General features: G+C 44.1%; 1 protein-coding gene across 2 annotated transcripts; it reads right to left on the bottom strand.

The window, feature by feature from the left end:
* Positions 1-241: 241 nt before the first annotated feature.
* Positions 242-20,137, bottom strand: atp1a3a (ATPase Na+/K+ transporting subunit alpha 3a). Of its 2 annotated transcripts, XM_053861279.1 has the most exons (23): positions 19,850-20,137; positions 13,134-13,250; positions 11,708-11,767; positions 11,418-11,621; positions 10,590-10,703; positions 10,346-10,480; positions 10,105-10,222; positions 9,154-9,242; positions 8,904-9,083; positions 7,518-7,716; positions 6,971-7,215; positions 6,543-6,735; positions 6,291-6,466; positions 6,070-6,206; positions 4,427-4,577; positions 4,187-4,355; positions 3,953-4,107; positions 3,622-3,745; positions 3,294-3,439; positions 3,077-3,207; positions 2,465-2,566; positions 1,908-1,999; positions 242-945 (listed from the first exon to the last, which is right to left on the bottom strand). In XM_053861279.1, the coding sequence occupies exons 1-23, from the start codon at positions 19,853-19,855 to the stop codon at positions 917-919; spliced, it is 3,072 nt and encodes a 1,023-aa protein (XP_053717254.1). In that variant the 5' UTR covers positions 19,856-20,137; the 3' UTR covers positions 242-916. The 2 variants fall into 2 exon arrangements, with proteins under 2 accessions (XP_053717254.1, XP_053717256.1); XM_053861281.1 differs by lacking the exons at positions 8,904-9,083; positions 9,154-9,242; positions 10,105-10,222; ... (4 more) ...; positions 13,134-13,250; positions 19,850-20,137 and adding an exon at positions 8,092-8,860.
* Positions 20,138-21,862: the final 1,725 nt, after the last annotated feature.

The following is a 21,862-nucleotide window of genomic DNA, read 5'->3' as shown; positions in this document are numbered from 1 at the left end:
TTAGTCAGTGTTTGCCTAGATCACTCAGGTTTCCTCCCACACTATGAAATCAGATTGAGGAATTGCGTGTGCCTGAAAAAAAAGAAATCTAAAAATTAATTAAAAATAGAAAAAATATCGTTTTTTTTAATAGGTTTTTGAAATATTTCTTATTATTATCCAACATTGTCACACCACACTGGAACAGCCCAGCACAACATCCACGAACTTGCACGCAGGAATGAGAGGCGAGTCTGAAAAAAGAGAGATCCTTCTGTTTTATTTCACTTCTTTTTTTGCCGGTGGTTCACAAGTCAAGGCGCGTCGCACTTTGTTGACATTGAAATCATGAAATCGGAGAGAAATCTCTTTTTCCGAGGACACAGAGAGATTGTATTTTTTTAATCTTTTGAGGACGAGTGAAGGGTCGGGGTGGAGGGAGGGAGAGAGGGAGGGACCGTGATGGCGGGAGGAAGAGAGTCGGTGGAAGGTTTTACGAAGGTTTGCACGGCGTCACGACGGTACAGACGATCAGGGTCAGAGCAGCAGGCAGGGCAGCGGACGGGCTGTGTGCTTTGTCATGGCCAAACAAACTAGAAACGTCGATGGAGTTTAGATTTACAAATCACACCCGGTTAAGATTTAGAAAAGTCGTCTGATGGCAGTGTCGGAGGAGCTGGACCCCCAAAGTAACAGCACCACGATGTCGGCGGCAGCGGGACAGTTGCTATGGTTAGAATCTGCTGGCAGGTTTCTGCTGGACGGATCGAAAGTATCAAAGAGGACAGAGAGGCCAGGGGATCCAGTGGGACGGCCCCTCCCCCTCTGTCGTTGGTCCACTTGTTGTTTTAGAGTGCGAGATGATGATGGAAGGACAGTTGATGAGACAAGAGGAAGGGAGGAAAGAGGGAGGGAGAGTAAATGATGATCCCATAATTTAATAGTATGTTTCTTTTTCCACCCAGCCTGCAGAAGAGGAGGAGAAGAAAGAGAGACACAAAAGAGAGGAAGATTAGAATCAGAAGGAGAAGTCTTCTGGAATGCTTAAGAGTTAATGCTAAAGAGGCATGAAACTGAGACATAATATTATACTTCAATTGCTATTTAAGTACTTGCAAGTGAATTTTATTGAAAAATAAAAAGCTCCTCTCAATGCCATTTAGGTTTCAATCACGCGGGTCTGAAACCTTCAGCGCATTGAGGAGCTCCTCACCCTCACTGAACTTCATGAAGGACTTAAATGTAATGACACATTAGATAGTTTTCGCTGTTTAAAACTAATCCCTTTGCACTTGTATAAACGTTGAGCCACAAATGATGTGATGTAAATATCATTCGTCCAAGCAGCAGGGTGGAGACCCCTGAGAGGAGACAGGCTTCTGTACGACGCCATACATACACAAGAGCAGATTCAACTGAGTGACGTGAAAATGGCTGAATTTAGGACTTATAAAGGTGACTGCATCATCATTTACTTTTCAAGCAAAACCAGCACCAACACAGATGTATTCCCCACATGTCTACTGAAGTTTAGAAATAGAAAGAGTCTGGAAGCTCAGTCTACCGTGGTTTACAAGATTCACAGATGAAATAGACAAATTCATTTCGTCTGCTTCTGAACAGTTTGTCCAACTTGTTTCGGAGCAGGTTGAATTCAAATCCCCTCGAGAGGATCATTTTTTGGGAGTATATTTTGGACAGATCACCAATATTATGATAAATGATGCAGAGGAAAATATACCGACCCAGTAGACCAACACACACATTTCTAACTGAGAATTGAAACTTTAGGAAAAATATTTTTAAACTGTAACTAAACGTGATGTTATTAGATGACAAAAAAACAGCAGCTTTCCACCCCCATCTCCATGTGACTGTGTGCTCACTCGTGCATGTCTGACTAAGTGTGTCTGGGTTCAGAACTTTACCTCCTGGGTTTCGGCGAAGGATGAGTTTTCGAATCTCATCGTAAACAAAGATGAGAAAACTGTACGGGAAAGCGCAGAACCACCAGCTGGGCCTGAAAGAGAGGAGAATGGAACTGGTTAAACTGCAGGTCCTGATCTATGTGACCTTTGTGTGATAACAGTTGACATAAACACTGAAGAATAAAAGGTGGGCACTTCCCAAAACTGTAGGCACTAATCTCTGCTGTCCTGGGTGACGGACAGTTTTGTGTAGACTTTAAGAACCAATCATAAGTAGGTGCCTTTGCTGAGTCCCAAATTAATCACTGGACATTTTAAAAAAATGTAATATAGGATGTAATTACTTTAAACTCAGGCATCGGCTGAATTAAAGCTCCCAGGAGAAATCCACAACTCAAATGTCAGTGGAACACCAAACCACTGACATTTCATTTTCAATAATAATATCAACTAAGTTGGGTGTATTTTCTCCCCCAATCTTTATGGAAATTGAACAACTCAAATGAACTGAAATTACGTTTCTGCTTATATCAAAAGTGAAAGTGGCAGTGACTCACTTGAGGGGATACATGCGCAGCGCCACATCCATCCCGGGGCAGTAGGACAGAAAGGCAGCGAGGGCTGTCTCCTCAAACAGGCCGAAGATAAGAATCTTATTCCTGGAGGACAGAGACACAGGGACACTGTGAATAATCACACCAGAAGGTCATGCAGATGGCAGGCGGGGACGGTGAGGAAGTGCTGGGCGAGATATTTCAGGAAGGGATCTATAGTAACAAATCAATGTCTTTCAGAGAAACTAGATCAGGTCGTGGAGTCTCTGGCTCATCTTCACACAGAAGGAATTTCAGTCCACACAGGCCTGACAGCAAAAAATCCTGATCATCTGGTTGGGAGGGTAGAAATATGCGCAGCTCAGGCCGTGAGAGCGACATGTCGCTACTGACATCTAGTGGCAAATAAGGAAAATAGCAAAATAAAAGAGTTGGAAAACAGCTTCACAATGAGACATCAAATATCTCCTTAATCTGGATTACAAATTCAAGACTACGCGACAGTTTATCAGATCCATTCTGTGCTCCCGTTCTACTAGAGGGGGAGGTGAAGTCTCAATCCAGATGTTTACTGTCACAGCAGAAACCCAGCAACAGAGATGCAGTGAGACCCACCTCATGCCCTGTTGGAACACCGAGTTACGTCTGGTCTTGCAGATGATGACGTCGGCCCACTGCACCACCACAATACTGACGAAAAAGGCTGTGTGGCAGGTGAATTCCACGATCTTGCGCTGCTCATAGGTCTGGTCAGAGGCGACAGAGTGGAGAACGAAAGTGATCACATGCATTGTTGCTTTGATTTAAGGAACGTGTGTCTGCAGAAACTCACCCACTGCTGGCCGTAACTGTCCTCCAGGTCGTTGTTGGAGCGATCGTCCCAGTTCAGTCGAATGCCGACGAGGCAGTCTGGCAAGAAGCCATTTTCAGCCATGATGACAAAGTAGGCGAAGAAACCTCCCAGCGCCTGGATCATACCTGTAGCAGGAGTTCGACAGTCACTGAAGAGTCCAGCTTAAGAAATGTGACCCCCCTCTGAAAACACACTGCATCAATGATTTATAGAATCATTGGTTTTGAAATAAGAACTCAGACATAAATGCAGGCCTGTCTTCACTCATGCTTCCGAGGGTTATAGCGAACACAGCAACAGCAGGTACCGATCTGTCCGTAAGCGATGCTGATGAGTCTCTCGTTCACCAGCTTGTCCCTTGCTGGGTTCCTGGGCTGCCGCTTCATGATGTCACTCTCCGCAGCCTCGTAGGCCAGAGAGATGGCTGGCACCTGTTGGAAGACCGAGGTTATGCACAACCGGTCTGGACTAGTGAGAGTTTGGAGTGACTCAAACAAACTCCATGATGATGGAGTGGTGTTCCAGGGAGGCAGACCGGTCCTTCTGAGGTCACGTCTCTCGACCTGGGAACACCACTGCATCACCTCAGAGGAGCTGCAGCAGGCTGCTGGCAGAGCAAACTGCCATTGTGTTATTACCATGTCTGTGCCGAGGTCGATGCAGAGGATGGTGATGGTGCCCAGAGGCAGAGGGATGTTGACCAGGATGAAGAAGAGGAACGGAGTGATCTCCGGAATGTTGCTGGTCAGAGTGTAGGCGATGGACTTCTTCAGATTGTCGAAGATCAGACGACCTGATTCAAGTGTGAACATGAGACAAAACAGTCAGGTTTCATTAGGTTTATATTTTTCATATTCCCAGTTTTGTCTCACCTTCCTCCACGCCAGTGACAATGGAGGCAAAGTTGTCGTCCAGCAGGATCATGTCGGCGGCTTGTTTGGACACGTCAGAGCCGGAGATTCCCATGGCGACACCAATATCAGCTTTCTTCAGAGCTGGGGAGTCGTTGACACCGTCACCTGTTACTGCCACGATAGCACCCTGGCACAGGAGGGGGACCACACGGTCACTCACACTGACCACAGGTGGCACCCTTACAAGCGTGAACAGACCTGTCGCTGGCAGCCCTCGACGATGATGAGCTTCTGCTGCGGGGAAGTTCTGGCAAAGACGATCTCAGTGTGATTCTTCAGGATGTCGTCCATCTGCTCCTGAGTCAGGTCTTTCAGATCCGTCCCGTGGATCACGCAAGCTTTGGCGTCCCTGAGAAACACACATGATCATGTACAGTAAAGAACAACAAGACTTCTGGAGGAAACAGGAGTCCATGCACATTTGTCTCTATCCACTGCGGCAAAGTTCGCTTTAAATGCTCATTGAAGAGAGAGGGACGAAAACCAGCACAATCCAAAATGAGGAGGGGCTCAGGTCCCTGATGGTGTGATTGTGAAGTGATGGTGCAACAGAAGTGAAAGAAGAGCTTGTGAGGTTTATTTTCCGACATGTTTGGGTTTTCACCACCATCCGTGACCCACAACTCTGGATCATCTCAACACAAACAGGGTCAAGGACCCAGGAAGCTTTAATTCCTCTCAAAACATGGGGGAAAAATAGGCAGAAACTTGGAGTACACAAGAGCAGCTCAAGTTTTGCTAGTAGCTCTCAGTCAACTGATTTTTACAATACATCCTCCAGCCAATTGTGCAGGGTGGTCTGACCTAAAAAAACGTCATGCTCTGGGTCACAAACATGGTATGGAACCTCTAGTCACAGGCCGACCACTCCACCATCCAAGCAATGTCAGGTTAGGAACCAAAAGGTTGACTAATCACTTGAAGCCCATTAAAACAGTGATTTATATTTCAACTTTAAATTCACCTAAAATGAGGACTGGTGATGATGATCATGTAATCATGAAGAGCGGAAGTAAAGAAATACATCCTAAATGCTGCTCTGTCGCGAGACTTTGGTTTTGACCGTTGACATCTTTTAGCTTGTTAATTTTGCTGGTTGATTAATTTAAATTATTAATTAAACAATTATTATTGTCAGCAATCTTTTTACTCAAGTAACCTCAAGACTCAAGTAACCAGTAATTTAATGGTAATGGCATCGATAACAACACAAAACATATTTTAAATAATTCTCAGTTGTCTTTAAAAAACAAAAAGATTCAACTACAACGTAGATATGCATTCATAGTCTTGGTAACAAATGGGAATGTGTGTTTGATGTGTTGTCACCACATGACCAACTAGCAGGTCCACATTGTCATGTGTTTCTCCTCTCGAGTCTCGCTACTTATGGACAGCAGCCTAAACTCATCGCTAGACGACTGACTCTGATGTGATCGACAGCAGGGATCCCTCTATTCATTCAGCAGTGTTATTAAGGTGCATGGAGTGAACCCTCCAGTCAGTGAGTGAAGATGCAGTAGGAGGACGGGAGAGGAAATTAAACAAGCAAGCATGAACATGGCAATTAATCAAGGCCAGCAAAATGACATTTTTTTCATTATTATTATCTTTGGATTCATTAAATTTTTGATTATCGTGACAGGACTAACTCAACACAACTCAGACCAAGGTCTTTGAATTAAAACATGTATGGAAAAAATACGATTATAAAGGAAATGAAATAAAGTGGGAGAGATGAAGTACACGCACGTTTACAAAAGCAGGGACAACAGAAGCCTCTAGAGGGAGCTGTATCACTTATATCTAGCGACTTAAATGAGGCGTGCAGTGCCACTCACCTGGGGTTGACTTGGCTGACTGGGATGTTGAGACGTGCAGCGATGTCCTCCACTGTCTCATTGCCTTCTGAGATGATGCCCACACCCTTGGCAATGGCCTTGGCTGTGATTGGATGATCGCCAGTGACCATGATGACCTGATCGACCAGGAAAACTCACAGTCAGAGAATGATGGCACAAAAAGGTGACAGTGAGCCCACTGGTGGTGTGAGCTGCCGCACCTTGATGCCAGCCGAGCGACATTTTCCCACGGCGTCAGGCACAGCGGCACGTGGAGGGTCGATCATCGACATCAGACCCACAAAGCACAGGTTGTCTGTCTGGAAGTTGACGTCGTCAGTGTCGAAGGCGAAACCTTTGGGGTACTTGTCCTCAGGCAGGAACAGATGGCAGAAACCTGCGGACGGGTTCAGAGACGGTGAGACGGGACGAATTGGTGGCTGATGATATTTTTCTTGTGGAGATATTTTTACCCAGCACTCTCTCTCCAAGTCCTCCCAGTTCCAGGTAAGCATTTTGGAACGCTTCCTTCATCTCATCGTCCATGGGCTGCTCTTTGCCCTGCAGCATGATGGTGGTGCAGCGGTCCAGGATCCTCTCTGGTGCCCCCTTCATCACCAGGAGGTAGCGGTTGTCGCTTTCATCCTCGGCTTCGTGAATTGAGAGCTGGAGGAAAAGGAATTTAACATTAATGAAACACCCAAAGTCATATATGGTGGAGGGTTTGAGCATGCAGTAGCTCCACCAATGTTGAACATAAAAACACAAAATCAAATTTTTGGATTCTTACTTTTTGATAGACTTTTAGTTTATTTTCAAAGTCCATTTTTACTACCCGAACTAGATATATGAACCAATCCAGGAAGAATAGCGAGATAATAGTCCCCAAAATGAAACACACCTGGTACTTGTTGGTGGAGTTGAAGGGAATCTCAGCCACCTTCTTGTTCTTGTCCCTCATAGTCTTCACGGCACCACAGGACAACTCAATACACTTGAGCAGAGCAGACTCTGATGCGTCCCCGGCCACGTCACGCTTCAGGATGGGAAGTGACTCCTGGCCGGCCTTGAAGACAGCGCGGTTACACAGGGCGGCGATACGAGCCAGAGACACCCAGGTGGTGGAGCTCTTGTCAAATGAGGAGCCTGGAAGGAAGAGAAGTGGGCATGAATTTTGACTGCAGTAAATGATGTGCTGAATGATGAGGGAGATCAAGAGTTCCAAAATGGGACTCCATGCAGCGTTCGTCAGAGTGATCTGGGTTAGAATCACTGCTCCGCTGCACTGAGAAATGGAACCTATCAGGTGGACTCAGGGCTCTAGGCAGTCCTGAGTCTGTCCCTGCATTCCCCCACCATTGGCGTGAAGTCAAGACATCTTACGATCACATTGAAGTCTCCAGTGACAGCAACAGGACTCTCATATATAAGTGTTCTGGAGTAATTACCGGACTGGTCCTCAGTGGTGTCTGCCTCATGGATCTGGTTGTCGAACCACATATGGGCCACTGTCATCCTGTTCTGTGTCAGCGTGCCAGTTTTGTCGGAGCAGATGGTGGAGGTGGAGCCCAGCGTCTCCACGGCCTCCAGGTTCTTCACCAGGCAGTTCTTACGAGCCATTCTCTTGGCGGTCAGAGTCAGACAGACCTGAGACACAGATGCAGGAGACCGACAAAGTGACTAATAGCATCTGTTAACAATGAAATCCTGCAGGAATTTAACCTTATGCAGAACCATTGCAAAAACTACTAAATGAATCTGATTCTTTCATAGAGCAAAACCAAGGCGACCTGGTAGCAAAATGCACTGAAATAAAAAGGAAATAAAAACAGCCAAAGATGCAGTGCAACAAGAGTAAGTCAGAATGATGCAGTGTTGCAGTGAAGCAGTGCAGCGATGCAGTCTGTTACCATGCCAACTATGGCAAAACCCATGAGCCCAAAAGAACAAGTCCAGAACAAGCAGAGAGAGCCAAACTCAGAACTAGTCATTCGCCTAAGACTGGATGCCTGATATCATTACATTAGCTAGTTGTTGTCGTAGCAGGCGTCAACACGACTGGCCTGGAAAAGAGAGGGAGAGACACGGAGATGGACAGAGAGACACACAAACACACACGTCGTCTTGAGAAGAGATGGAGACAAAAGGAAGGCACAGATACACACAACACCGCCACGACACAACACGGCACAGACAAGAGAAGCAGAGATCGTAGCGAACATGGAAACAGCCACACAGTGAATACAGAATCCACACACTGAGGGGAGATCGATTACATTGATGCCAAATCCTTCCATGTTTTGTACGACAGTGTGGAGTGTTGATTTGTTGGGATTCTATGAGAATGTTCTGAGTAAGATTCTGGACGTGACCGCGACACACTCTCACAGCATCAGCTGTAATGTTCTGAGAAGTTAATCAGACTGATGTTTTCCCTTTGGTTAAGTAAACATTGACAGATCACATTTGAAAGTGCTGCAATTTAAATCGTCACAATAGTTAGCCAAACCACAAATCCTGAAAATGTCTATCACATTTTCACATGGCTCAGCAGTATTTAAACATTTAAGCATGAACATTGTCACTTTTTTCCTTCTTCTTCAGTAAATTTTTCATCATCCCACTGCAGTGGTATCTGGAGCAAATCTTAGCAGCGTAGGATGAGAGGTGGAAAAGGTGCCTAGAAAAGAACATACAAACTCCAGGCTCACTTGTATTGATACCTGCAGCTTTGACTAACTCCACTACTGTTCACACAGTCGTAAAACAAAAAGGTATTTCCCTATTCTGACACTAACTGTCCACCTCTCACACACACTTCTCGTGGTACTCACGGTGACAGTGGCCAGCAGTCCTTCTGGCACATTGGCCACAATAATACCAATGAGGAAGATGACGGCCTCCAGCCAGCTGTATCCGAGGATGAGTGACAGGACAAAGAAGGTCACGCCCAAAAACACGGCCACGCCCGTGATGATGTGAATGAAGTGCTCGATCTCCTTCGCAATTGGGGTCTGCAGAGATCAACGAAAGCACAACTCAGGACACGACGTTTCCTGATAATCATAGTTGACTGATAAATACCTTTCCAGTCTCCAGCCCCGAGGTGAGGGTGGCGATACGCCCCATTACTGTACGGTCACCTGTGCACACGACGATCCCACGGGCCGTTCCTACAGAGAAAGAGTCGTTAAAAAGTTTAAGAACGTTTTCATATATCTTTAATAATAGACACATGTGATTCATTAAGAAAACTAATATTGAAGTAGCTTCCAATGCAGTAGTAGGTATATTATATCCAAGCAACACATCTTTGGTTTTCTTCATTAAAGTAGAAGTCATTTCACAGAAATATTTATCCAAAGCAACACACGATGTGTCAGCATGTCTGACCAGGACCATATACTTGTGTGGGATTGGAACCTATGAGGCGTTTCTCAATGGTTGCTCCTGCCCAATCAACCTATAGCTAGTTACTTTTCATTGCTGTGTGAATCTCTGCCAATCTATTCAAACACAAATAAATTATATTCTGAATTATATACACGTTTTATGTACTTTGACAGTGGGATTTTTTTATGACAAAGCAAATTATTCCCTCTGACTCATAACTATAGCATATCATTTATAAAGTCCAGAATCATTAACGCAGATGGTTGTTTTCTGTTTCTTCAATAACGAAAATATTTCCCAGATAATGATTCTCTTTGACCTTTACTTTTCCTTAAAAGTGACGTTATTAAAATCACAACACAACATTCATAGTCAACCCACATTGAGTCCAAATCAGAGTGAAAATAACGTAATGATGTGTACTGTCCAGTAGAGGGCGCCAGTCATCACAAGTGAATCAGTTGAGTGACCGTCTTATCTCAACCCCAGCTTTAATTGGAAACACTACATGACGTTCATTTTCTTCGTTCATTTATCTGGCAGCTGAAGTGTGAATGTACCGAGACACTCCTGCATTCACCTCACCCAAGCAGGGAACAAAGCAAGAGAGTGCATGCATAAGTGGGGGACACACACTGATACCTTCGACACAGTTGGTGGAGAAGAATGTGATGTTGCGGGTTTCCAGAGGGTTGTCATGTGTGCAGTCAGGTGACCGGGTCTGAGGCTCAGATTCACCAGTCAGGGAAGAGTTGTCCACCTGAAAGGAATGGGATCCATCAGACAAAATACCACTAACTCCAACCCCTAATTTGAATCACACACTGTTAGTGCTTCCCCCAAACTAAATGGGATTTCAAGGACCCCAGTTCATGAGCCCTACCTTGCATCCATGAGAGGAGATGATACGAAGGTCAGCAGGGATCCGGTCTCCTCCCTTCACCTCCACCAGGTCTCCTGCGACCACCTGCTCTGCATTAATCTGCATCTTCTCCCCTTCGCGGATCACCAAGGCTTGCTGGAAGCAAACGTAGAGGAGAGCATCAAGAACAAATTCCAGATTTGTGTACACTACTGCTGCCACAGACATGACAGAGAATGCTTTAAACCACGATTTCCTCCAGTACCTGAGGGACCATGTTCTTGAAGGACTCCATGATCTTGGAGCTCTTGGCCTCTTGGAAATAGGAGAAGCAGCCGGTGATGATGACAACGGCAGACAGGACGATACCCAGGTACAGCTGCAGAGAGAGAAATAGGTCTTTAACTCTGGCATTATTTCACTCTGATCTATAAAAGTGTGGAAGAGAAAATAGACCAGTGAGGAGGTAATGAAGATATTTTTAGGAATCGAAAAGCTTTGTAGACTGTACTTAAACTCAATGACCCAGAGAAAGGCTGTGATGTGAGTCTAAGTAATTGTGTAGGAGTCACTTACATACGCCAGATTCCATTTGACTTAATGAGTTTGGTGGGTCACTAAATTAGCCTCAGAACAAAAATGCATTGGACAAGACAAGACAAGATCTTCACATTGCATTTATCATCAATAAGAAAGCATTTTAAATGAATACAGACATGTCAGAGCAAGTTGTGTTCCCGGGTTGTGCCGTGTCACAACAGTCGGTTCTCGGCGCAGGCACGTTTTTCTCCCTGCATCTTTCCCTGTGGTGTGAGTCTAGTATTTTACTCATTCATGCTGTGTGTCATCCCCCGTTTAGCCCTGACCTCTCAGCAGTACTCTGCCTGTGACCCAATCTCACGCACAGTTGACCCATAAGCGCCCTCTTCACCTCTGGTCAGCCGCACCAGGAGTCAGACTCCCTGTGGCAGGCTGGGATGGGTGCGCTCAGAATAACATGTGACACAACAGACGTTTCCTCCGTCGTGAGTCAGAGGTTCAGCACATGACATCATGAATGAGCCACCATGCTTCCCCACGCAGTCCCACTCACGTTATCTCCGGCAGGCTCGTCCTCGGTGGCCGCCTGGATGGCGTAGGCCAGGAAACAGAGGATGGCGCCGATCCACAGCAGGATGGAGAAGCCGCCGAACAGCTGGCGACAAAACTTGACCCACTCTGGAGTTGTTGGGGGAGGAGTCAGAGCGTTGGGTCCATCTCTTGCAAGGTACTCGGCCGCCCGGGCGTTGGTCAAACCCTGCAGGGGGGAGGTAGACAAGACATTTGACAATACAGTTGAGAAAGTTGGACATCATCACCGTGAAAGTGAAGGCAACCACACACCTGAACGATATCAGTGTTGTACTTCCTGCAGACTTCCTCCACAGACATTTTGTGTTCCGTCTGAAAGGCAATGACAAGATTGGATGAAGAAAAGGAGATAAAAAGAAATAGCTTCATCTCTAAAACAAAATAAATCAGAGCTATATGTAGGTAAGAACATCTAATAAAAGAGTCTAATGACGGCTCAGATCTTTTCACGTTGGGCTCAGCAAGATTACTCAGGTAGGGGGACCTGTATTGGCACAGTTGAGTGTGTTTCGCCCTTACTTTTGGATCCAATTTGAGCTGTTTCACAGGCTACAGGGAGGAGGATCAGCACCTCTACATCTGAGGTAGTGAATGAAAACATAAATTAACTGCTCTATTGACGTCTGGACCAAGATCTGAGTGAATGAAACAGGTTTCCACAGAGTAGCCAGAGCGCTTCTCTACAGACAGGGTTTGTCTCAGTCACCTCAGCAGATGGTGTGTTCATTGTTGTTGTTGTTTTGAGTAAAAAAAAAAAAAAAAAAAAAGATCAGTACTGGAAATGACAGCGAAAGTACATTATGTCGTGACATTAAGTGTCATATTGAGCCAGGAACGGCTTTGTTAGAGTTGGAATTGGTGTTTCTTCCACAAACAGACACAGCCACCTGGGGCATCCTCCAGGGTCCGAAAACATTTTCTGTGGCTTTGTCTCCACAAAAATGTACCATCGCGTATTTGATCCTGTGGATGGGTTCCAGTTGTACCCAGATGTAGGAATGTCGGCAATCCTCAGGGTAAACAGTAAAAGTCAACAATGAAAGATGCTGAAAGAAACAGCTTTGAGTTGATCTGCTGTTTTTAAGTAGCAGACCGTATATGTTGTGACAAGGCAAGTGCAAGATTAGCTTTTTTGGACGTTCACACCTTGTTTTATGATGTTGGTAACTGGTTACCGACGTTGTGGTGAACTGGGCCGTAATGTCATTCTTAGCCCTGATGTGTGGGATAAAAAAAAGCTCTTTGTAAACATGGAATTCTTTCAGAAACATCCATCACATACACGTCCTGGCGCAGCGGCGCAGTCATGCTCTCGCAAAATGTGGAGAAGATGGCCTGGTACATGCACATAACATAATGAAAGCTACAAGGAAGATGTTGGTGTGGAACAACCATAAGGTACAGTAATAAAATAAAATTCGACAAGGACATTATCGAATGTCAGCTGGGAATCACGTTGGTCCAACTACTCAGGTACAATCGAGAGGTAATGACAATCATCATTGATTTCAGAAACCGTATCGACATGGAACTTGCACAGACAGGACCGACAGCGTCTTCACCTAAACAGCAGCTGACAGATTATAACTGGTGGGGCCTCTTTCCGACCTCATCAGCACTACAGTATACTCCTGTTCAGGTTTAAACACCAGAACCCAACAAGCAGCGAAGTACTCACAATAGGAACTTCTTTCTTCAGGTCATCCAGATCTTTGCCTCCTGCCTTCTTCTTAGGTGACTCTTTCTCATCCTTGTCCTGCGTGGTGGCCACGCGGTAGCTGTCCGACCGTCCATACTGTGGAGAGAATCAAAAGAATACCAGCTTTACTTACAAGTGATAATACATTAAACAATTGCATAGTAATATTTAAAATGCAGCTAGGGTACGCTCAGTCGTACACACACACACACACACACACACACACACACACACACACACACACACACAGTACAAGACAGGAATCACTATGAGTCTGTCTGCAGTCGACATGCTTACTCTGCTGGGCTACAGGCAAAGGGTGTGTAATTGCTTGTGAGTTGCCATGTGCCTCCAGTATGCAGTTGCGTGTATTTAGTGCCATCTGTCCAGAGGTGCTGCCCCCCAGTCAACCCCCCACTCCTGCACCGTCCAGCTGGCAGTCAGATTACTGCTGTTTACTATATTGACAGATTAACCCAGTGAACAACAAGTAATCCCTCTCTACCATTCTCTCCTGCTTTCTATTTTCACACATGCGTTGACTGACTCAGATGAGTGGTGTTGGTCTGGTGGGCGTAGCTGTTTAAGTCAGACTACAGTTTGACTCTTGGAACTGAAATGTTCGGGGCTTTAATCCACAAAATAGGGGGGATGGATCTTGACAGATGGAGCAGCATGTTCATCCTTTTACGTCCGCTGTTGGCAAGAAAGGGCTGAGCCAAAACACAAATTTACTGCCATTAACTTTGACAAGGATGTCAGTGCCTAAAATAATGGCTGCACTTGAACTTGAGAAAAGGGGCGCGACCCTATGTAATGTACGGTCCTCTATGCTGACAGAAGCCAGTTCAGGTGGCAGAGGCAGAATCTTGTTGGGATATTTCCGGGACTTGTCCCCACTGACATGCTCAGGGCTCGTCCACCAGGAGAACTCTTGATACTGGAGAGAGTACATCTATAATTGAACTGGGAACTCCATGGTATTCCTCCGGAATAACTGAGGCAGTTTCTGGGGAGAGAGAAGTCTGGGCCTCTTACGTGAAGACCAAGCTGTAACTCTCTCTATAATGAGCGGCGGCGGATGGAGACCACCTTCAGTCAGAGACTCTTCCCCTATTGAATCAGGACAGAGCACTACTGATGCTCCTTTGTAACACAGGAGCCATTGTAACACTTGGCATTTACATGACTATTATGATCAATACTGTAAATAAATTGAATTATAATCTGAACAATTTGTCAGTGCAGTCGTTCAATTGATGTAACTGGAACTGAAATAACTGGGCACCACACGTTTGAGGGATGAAAAGAGGACACAGTGACAGTTCAGGTGCTGAAACAATCCATTAGAGCGAGAACAAGACATTTACATGGAAAAAAACCCATTAACTGCTACATCATCACTTGTGGGGTTATGACTGGGACACTATAATTACAATAATGTGTAATCTTGGCGCTTGACTTCAGCATGGAATACATGAAGTTCAAAGTCAAATAAAGGTAAAACATAACAGTCACAGTTCTTAAGATGTGTTGCTGTGTCATTCAGAGACCATGTTCAATATGAATTGGCCAACTTGTTATGTTAACCTGTTGATGACCAACCCTTATATAACCCCTTGAAATCTATAATGTTTTAAGTGAGCACCAAGTGTTAAACCATGAAAGTCATTTCTGTATAAGAAAAATCTACATTTACACTTAAAAACTGCTTTAGAGTTGATACGTCACAGTTCATAGGATCAATATCAGCACAAAAAATCTAAAGTAAAGAATGAAACTCAAATTATTTGAGCGTGTTCTAAATAAATTCTGCTGCAGGTGAATTTAAGAAACATACATCCAAGATTTAAGTTCATTACTTGAATCTTGGATTAAGACCTGATGCAGCTGTAACCACAAACAAACTTGAGAAGACCTTTACTTTTTTTTAAGCTAGTGGGAAGATGAGACCGGTCAAGGGTTCACTGCCTCTGACGTAGTAAGTGATGACTACTCGCATCAAGTTATGGATTATCACACTGATCACTGGACCAGTCGACCTAGAAAATGGTGATGGGCTAACACTCACCCCCCCCCACTCCCGACACACACGTGTGCGTACATACAGTGCGTAAGAGTGATAGACCTTCTAATCTAGCCATTCATTCACCCTCCCACTCTGTTTACATTCACCACCCTCCATCTGTCTCCCTGATCTCCTGGTCTGCAACAGGCTTTAATCGAGGAGGGAGTTCACTGTAGTTGCGATGACACCGAAGCCGCTCCATTAACATCATGTAAGAGCCCACTAAAGCATACATAAATGATTCATTGTTCTTAATTAAAAACCGTGATGTGGAAACCTTCCGTCATGATTATTAATGTTCAGCTGCTGCCATATTTATGTTCTAAAAACAGCTTTTATATTGTGCCACACGGAGTCACAATATTACGATAACTATATACGAGATCATACCAAAGCGAACATATGATTGGAAAAGTGATACAGTTTCACCTCAAACTACCGGCAGATCCCAACTCACCAATTATGAAAAAAACCCCAAACAAAATTCATGTAATATGTTCAACCTTTTTCCCAACATTGGTATTTGCTACTTTCAATAGGTGATAAAGGAAATCTACCAGAGGCAAGTAGCTCACAAGGTACAGACCCTACTGTTGCATCAGTGTTCTAGTGAAGGAGTTTAGCTTACTGTCATGAATTGCATGGACATTTTCAATTTTTTTTTACCGTGATAACCATGATACTGAAAAGTAAATACAATCTCCTTGCACTACTTAAAAATGAGTCTATTTTTATTGTTGAAACATCCAAGATCACGTGACACAAGCGCTGTTATCATAATGACGCAGTAACAGCGAGAGATTGGCAATGTTAACAGGAATGGATCCATAATACGCAGTCGGGTGGAAACTCGCCATGGAGAGGGAATTATCATTGATTAAACCAAATATTACAAAACACAACGATAAGCGAGTGCAGTTATGCGCTACATGCCAAACAAAAAATAAAATATATTGCATGTCCAGCCGAAGAGTCGGGCTGAAGGCCCCCATGGAACAAGACCACTGATGCAAGACGGCTGCTGTCGCACTTTGACTTGGAGATTGAGAAGGTCTGACCGCAACCATGACAGTGGGTTAATGGAACTCATCACCACCTCAAACCATTTATGAGAAGATCTGCTGGAAGAGTGGTTCAGATGATTGACATGGCAAGTTAATGAACGATCACACCATGGCAGTATTAAGGTCTTTTAAGGCAAATACCAGTAAATAAATATAAACAAACAACTCTTGAATCATATCACAGCATCAAAATATGTTTGGCTCAAATGAAAATAGATCTGAATCAGAATATGAAATGAATCTTGCCATATTAGATCTCATTATCAATTTATATTTTCAGTACTACGTTTTTGATCCAAGACGAAAATGTAAAACAAGTAATGAAAATATGAGATAAAATTTGATCATTTTTCTCATTGTCCCAAACATTACCATTCAGCTTTGTCTATTGGCCCTCGCAACAGGAAGCTTGTGTGGTCTCCGACAACCTCAGAGGGTCCAGTTCTATCGTAGATCTCTCAATTGTTATTTTGGATTAATCCTCTTTTCAAAAAAGCATAAATCTAACAAGATACCAAGATTTTGGTTAATGTCTCTGTTTCAGCAAGGTGCTTCATGGTGCCCACTGATGGGTTTCCTCAAGGGCTCCCACTACAGGTTTATGTGTGGCTATCTTGAGTTAAACACTACCTAAAAGTGTACGAGATACAAGTTGTCCTTCAGTATTAGATATTTTAGAATAACTTGAAATGAATTCTGCAACCTTAACCCAGGCTTTTTTTCAATGACACATTCAACTTCAATGTCACAATTTTGAAAGGCTGTAGCTTGAAGCTGGAGGTAAAGCCATACGGTAAATGAGAAAAATCTTAAGTGTGAACCAAAGATCGGGATGGGCATACAATGACTCATCTAATTTGTATGACGTCACCAAATTGGATTATATAATTTTTTACAGATAGTTATCTGTAGCACTGCAACAGTCATTTACAGCGGGACTGTGTACACTAATATTACTTCCACTGCAATTTGCACTCTATTTTCTCCCGCAGCTTCTAGCATATTCCCATTTACCTCCGTCAGTCCACCACAAGCCACTAGCTCTAGTTGGTACGTCACATATGCGAGTCACTTTCTGTCGCACTGGACTCTCTTTGAAGTGTGAATACTCCTCATTAGAATCTGAGTCACTCAAATTACCTGTAAACTAACTCAAATTGCTCGCTGCTCCAACTACCTGTACGCAACTACAACCTCCATGGTCTCCTCACCTTTTTACATTACATTTTTCAAACTCTATTTGATCCAAAAACACACCCACAAACTTAGCGAAGAATGACGTTCCAGGTTTCGCTACCTGCTTGTCATAAGTAGTAACTGCATCAGGTACATGGCCCATGAAGGCTTAATATCTGTTCATGAAACAATCAATCTATCTCCAGTTTCATGACTGAACCCTCTCCCCCTCCAAACAGCAGCTCATGCATGAGAGTTTTGGACCCTCATGTACATGGTCCACTCCCGCTGTCCACTGGAGCGGGGCTGAGAGCCCTAACCCCTCTGGCAATCTAGTGGAGAGCATTACAAACTGTGACAGTGAGGCACTATTTTCACAACTTGGCCTTGATGCTCCCTCATCCCCACCCCCATTAGGGCCGGGATGTGGAGCAGAGAAGTCACAGTCATCATTCAATGGCAGGGCCACTGTTCGACATCGCGGGAATACACAGTGCCATGAGAGTATACGACCACCAGTCACCATTACAAAACAACGGAGAGGCATAATTCACAGTTCGGTGTGCAAGGAAGAGGGGCGATACTGGGCGATGTTATAGATCTACTTTATGTATTGTTGAAATAAATCAATAAGCTGAGTCAAGTATAGTCTTCGTGTCAAGTACATGAACTGTGATAAATCAGAATAGCACATCAAGGCGTCATATGGTAAGATGAGGCAGTATATTTTTAGTTACTACTTAATATTCATTATTTTGGGCTCAGAAAGATACTAAAAATACATATTTTCATGCTGACTATTTCACAGTAGTCTTCAGAGGCTTTAAATCTTTCCAACTACTTTGGCCTGCCATCAGTGGGTCTCTAATCTGGTTTGTGGTTGTGACGACAATCATATATGTCAGCATCCTTTTCCATTAAGGACCAGCACAATACTTAAGGACCATTTATTCTCAAGGTTACATGCAGAGGGATCCGAATGGAAACGTCTGTCCATTCTCTGCGTTCATTTCAACTGTATTTTCTACAGTTTACGGATATGGGCCAAACAGAGCAGTATCACCAGAAACCATGGGGGGCAGTGTTGCTGTTATTACCCGATACATAGGTCTAATGAGACACGAAGAAGACACGGCAATGGGGAAATTCTCCGTCCTCTAGTGGTGTTATATTTAACGGCCTCACCTACCACCGCCTCCTACAGCACTGCCTCCTCTTTTGTTCAAGTGGTAGATTATCAGTACTAGTCGTACGAGTTTGGAGTTTGTTGCCGTCGTAAACTTTTGGACTCTGGGCTGCCCCAGATAGATATATTGTTGAACAGCAATACCAACTGAAAGAACGCATGGAAGCATATGATCATATTGAAAAGTGTACATTTCTGGATGGAAAATAAGCATATAAGTGACTTTATATGATGAAGTGAGTCTTTGAAAGGTGCTTGAATGTTGCTAGATGCCTCAGTTAAAACTCAGGGAGGTTGCAAACTATCACCCGTCTTGAGTTTGTATATCCAGATTGAGAATGTGCAGTGATGCTGGAGCGTGTGCACGCTGGAGGCGGATGAATCAACTGAGTGCATGTCAGCAGTGCAACAGGGTTCGATGGCATGAATGACATCATAGGCATTTTTACAGCCATCATGAGTCATTAATTGTTTGCACATTGGAAGCCTGGGCATTTGGTGCAGCTGGTAGGAAACCATTGCCGTCCTCTAGTGTGACGCTATTATTTCAACAGTTTAACATGAGTGTCAAATACAGAGAGGCCACCAAATGCATTTCCATAGTGCTTAAAATCGCCACCTCCAGTCCTCATTCGAACGCATTTGGTGATGTCACACTCGCTGGACTCGTATTCAGGCGTCCATCTTGTCGTTTTCATAGCAAACACTTTACATAATTCTGCTTCCCCTAATCGCGCCATTTTCCAGGGTGATTGGGGTTCCTAAGAGCATGTCATGGTGTGGTCGGATTGGGGGTCGTGGATCTCCTCAATCTCGCTCTGGGGAGGCTGGTGCCAGATGTTCGGAGGGACCTCGACCCACTGACGGACACCACACCTCGTTTGGGACTCGAGCGCGGGTCCTTCACCGCCAGCGTCGCTGACTTGACTGAACACATGTTGAAAATTAATCGGTGTTTATCATTTCACTGTCAGCGCCAGCAAACATGTCACTGTAATCTGAACCACCCTGCGTCTGCACGCAGCGGCGGATTGACACCAATCTGGCGCAGAGTGAAAAATGGCACCGTGTCCTGGCAACAAGCATCCTCCATTCACACTGCACATTCCAGTGAATTATCTCACTCTGTCACTACAAAACGATTTAGAATCCTATTTCGTGTTGCGGAATAATAGTTTTAAAATGCACATGATGTTCTTACCCCCATCTTGGCGCAGTCTGTCGGTGGAAATACTTGGTTGCCTCCTTGTTTTACAGCTCCAGAAACAGTTTTGAAGCGCGTGCGGTCAACAGCTCTGGTACGAGCTTCGATTACACGCCGAAATTTTGGATTGCAACCAGCAAATTAATGTTCCCCGGGCGCCTCGGCGAGGAGAGCAATTTAGAGTTTTCTATTTTAGACCTTAAAGAGGGAATAAAATGGGGAGACGAGCAGCTGGTGGAAGAGACGCGACCTCCTCCCGCATATGATGCCGGTGGAAAGTAGATCCGGAGGGACGGCTTCGTCTGTGGATGCTTTCTCCCTCCGCGGCATCCGCAGCACTCAGGCTGTAGTGTGTAGACATCCGCGGGCAACAGATGATCGTGAGACTGAGAGCTAACTGGACAACAGAACCCTTCACTTTCTTCACGATTCTTTGAGAACTATTGTTTTTTGATGATCGAAATAATAAAAGAAAGTCAAAAGGCGAGTAATCCATTCATACATTTTCCTAGCTTATGTCATGGGGCTGCATCCAGAGAGTCATAATTAAGATCACTGTTTTTTTTTTTTTTGTTTGTTTTTGGACAGTGGGAGGAAACTGGAGTGTTCAGGGGACATTCTTATATATGAACACCACACAGAGAGGACTGAGGTTTGCTTCTCAAGCTGCATCGAATCAAGGCACTTGATGATAAATGGTTCTGTTTTGTCATATTTTAAACACCAGACTACAATAAAATACAAAAATCTGCACAAAGTCATCAACACCAGCAGATCACAGATGTCACCATTTTAAAAAGTTGGGGAGGAACCTACGGCACAGTTACCACAAAAAACAACAACATGGATCTTGGCATCAAAGCTATCAATCGAGATGTTAAGGAAGAGCTATGGACACAGAAACATGACTAAACATTCAGAAAATCTGAGCTCAAATCACTGCTGAATGAAGGAGAATGATGAACTCAAACAGAAACATCGGACTGGTTTATATTTACAAATAAAAAAACAAATCTTGAATTTTATTTGAAATAGTTATGTTGCTGTTTTAAATTTCCTTTTTCATTTTAAATATAACCATTATCATGAAACCAGCCCCCTCAAAAACCTAAAAAGCACATAGCAATTATTCAGTCAACATAAAATGTATATCTAGCTTCAGATAAGTGTTTAATCCAGATTCGTACATAAATTAAATAATGGTCGTTTGCAATAGCGTCAAAGTAAAAATAATCCAGTAATCCAGTGCAAATAGAGCGGCAATAAACGGGTAGGGCTCCTTTCAAATTTGGTCAGGAGCCGAGGCATTGAACTGTTCTCAACCTGTGCTCCCAGCTTTCTGCCATCATGCAACTTCTGTATTTTCTAAAGCTGCACTCGTTCTTTTACAGCTTCAACCTCAACATTGAGAACATGTTTATTGTTTGGCAGCGACCCACCCACAATTTCACTGAGCCCCAATTCTATTATGATACATATTTGTAGGTGTCAAATTCTACAGTTCAAAGTGCCACCAACTGGCCCCTGGAAGTGGAGTATGAAGTGTTCTGTAGATCCTGATGGAAGAAGAGGAATGGCAGCACGACAGCTGGATGTTCTGATGGTGCCAGTGATCATGGAAGCCTCTTCTTCTAACCAAGACATGAAGAGCGTTATAAGAAAGAGGTGAAGCAAATTTAAAGGAGGAGGGACGAGTGGCAACCATCTGTGTTTGGCTGCTTTGCAGGATGATTTTGCCCTGAACGTTTGACTCAAATGGGCTTGGAATGAAATCCAGTATTTATTCTTATAATCTATTTGTTGATGTAGGTGTCGGTGACACCTGAGATGCTGGACAATAACATGAGATAACATGAGATGAAGAGGAACTGCGTTCTCTGAATGTCTTCTCTTATGCTTGAATCATGCCTGACTTTTGCCAATACTCCAGAAATGATGACAATTGAACCTATTTGACTACGACTTTTCATCATTGACAGATGAGGAACCTGCAAGTTTAAAGCAAGTTTA

Source organism: Synchiropus splendidus, chromosome 4, assembly GCF_027744825.2.
Source record: "Synchiropus splendidus isolate RoL2022-P1 chromosome 4, RoL_Sspl_1.0, whole genome shotgun sequence".
NCBI lineage: Eukaryota > Metazoa > Chordata > Actinopteri > Syngnathiformes > Callionymidae > Synchiropus > Synchiropus splendidus.
Note: the sequence above shows the minus strand (reverse complement) of the source record. Positions and strands in the feature narration are given on the sequence as shown.

Bases quoted from the DNA above. Each gene is read 5' to 3' on its own strand.
- atp1a3a (XM_053861279.1), bottom strand. The intron at 9,243-10,104 runs GTATCAGTGTGT...CTTTCTCTGTAG, and splicing joins CTCCACCAACTGTGTCGAAG to GAACGGCCCGTGGGATCGTC. The intron at 6,736-6,970 runs GTGTGTTTCATT...CTTTTCCTCCAG, and splicing joins ACTCCACCAACAAGTACCAG to CTCTCAATTCACGAAGCCGA.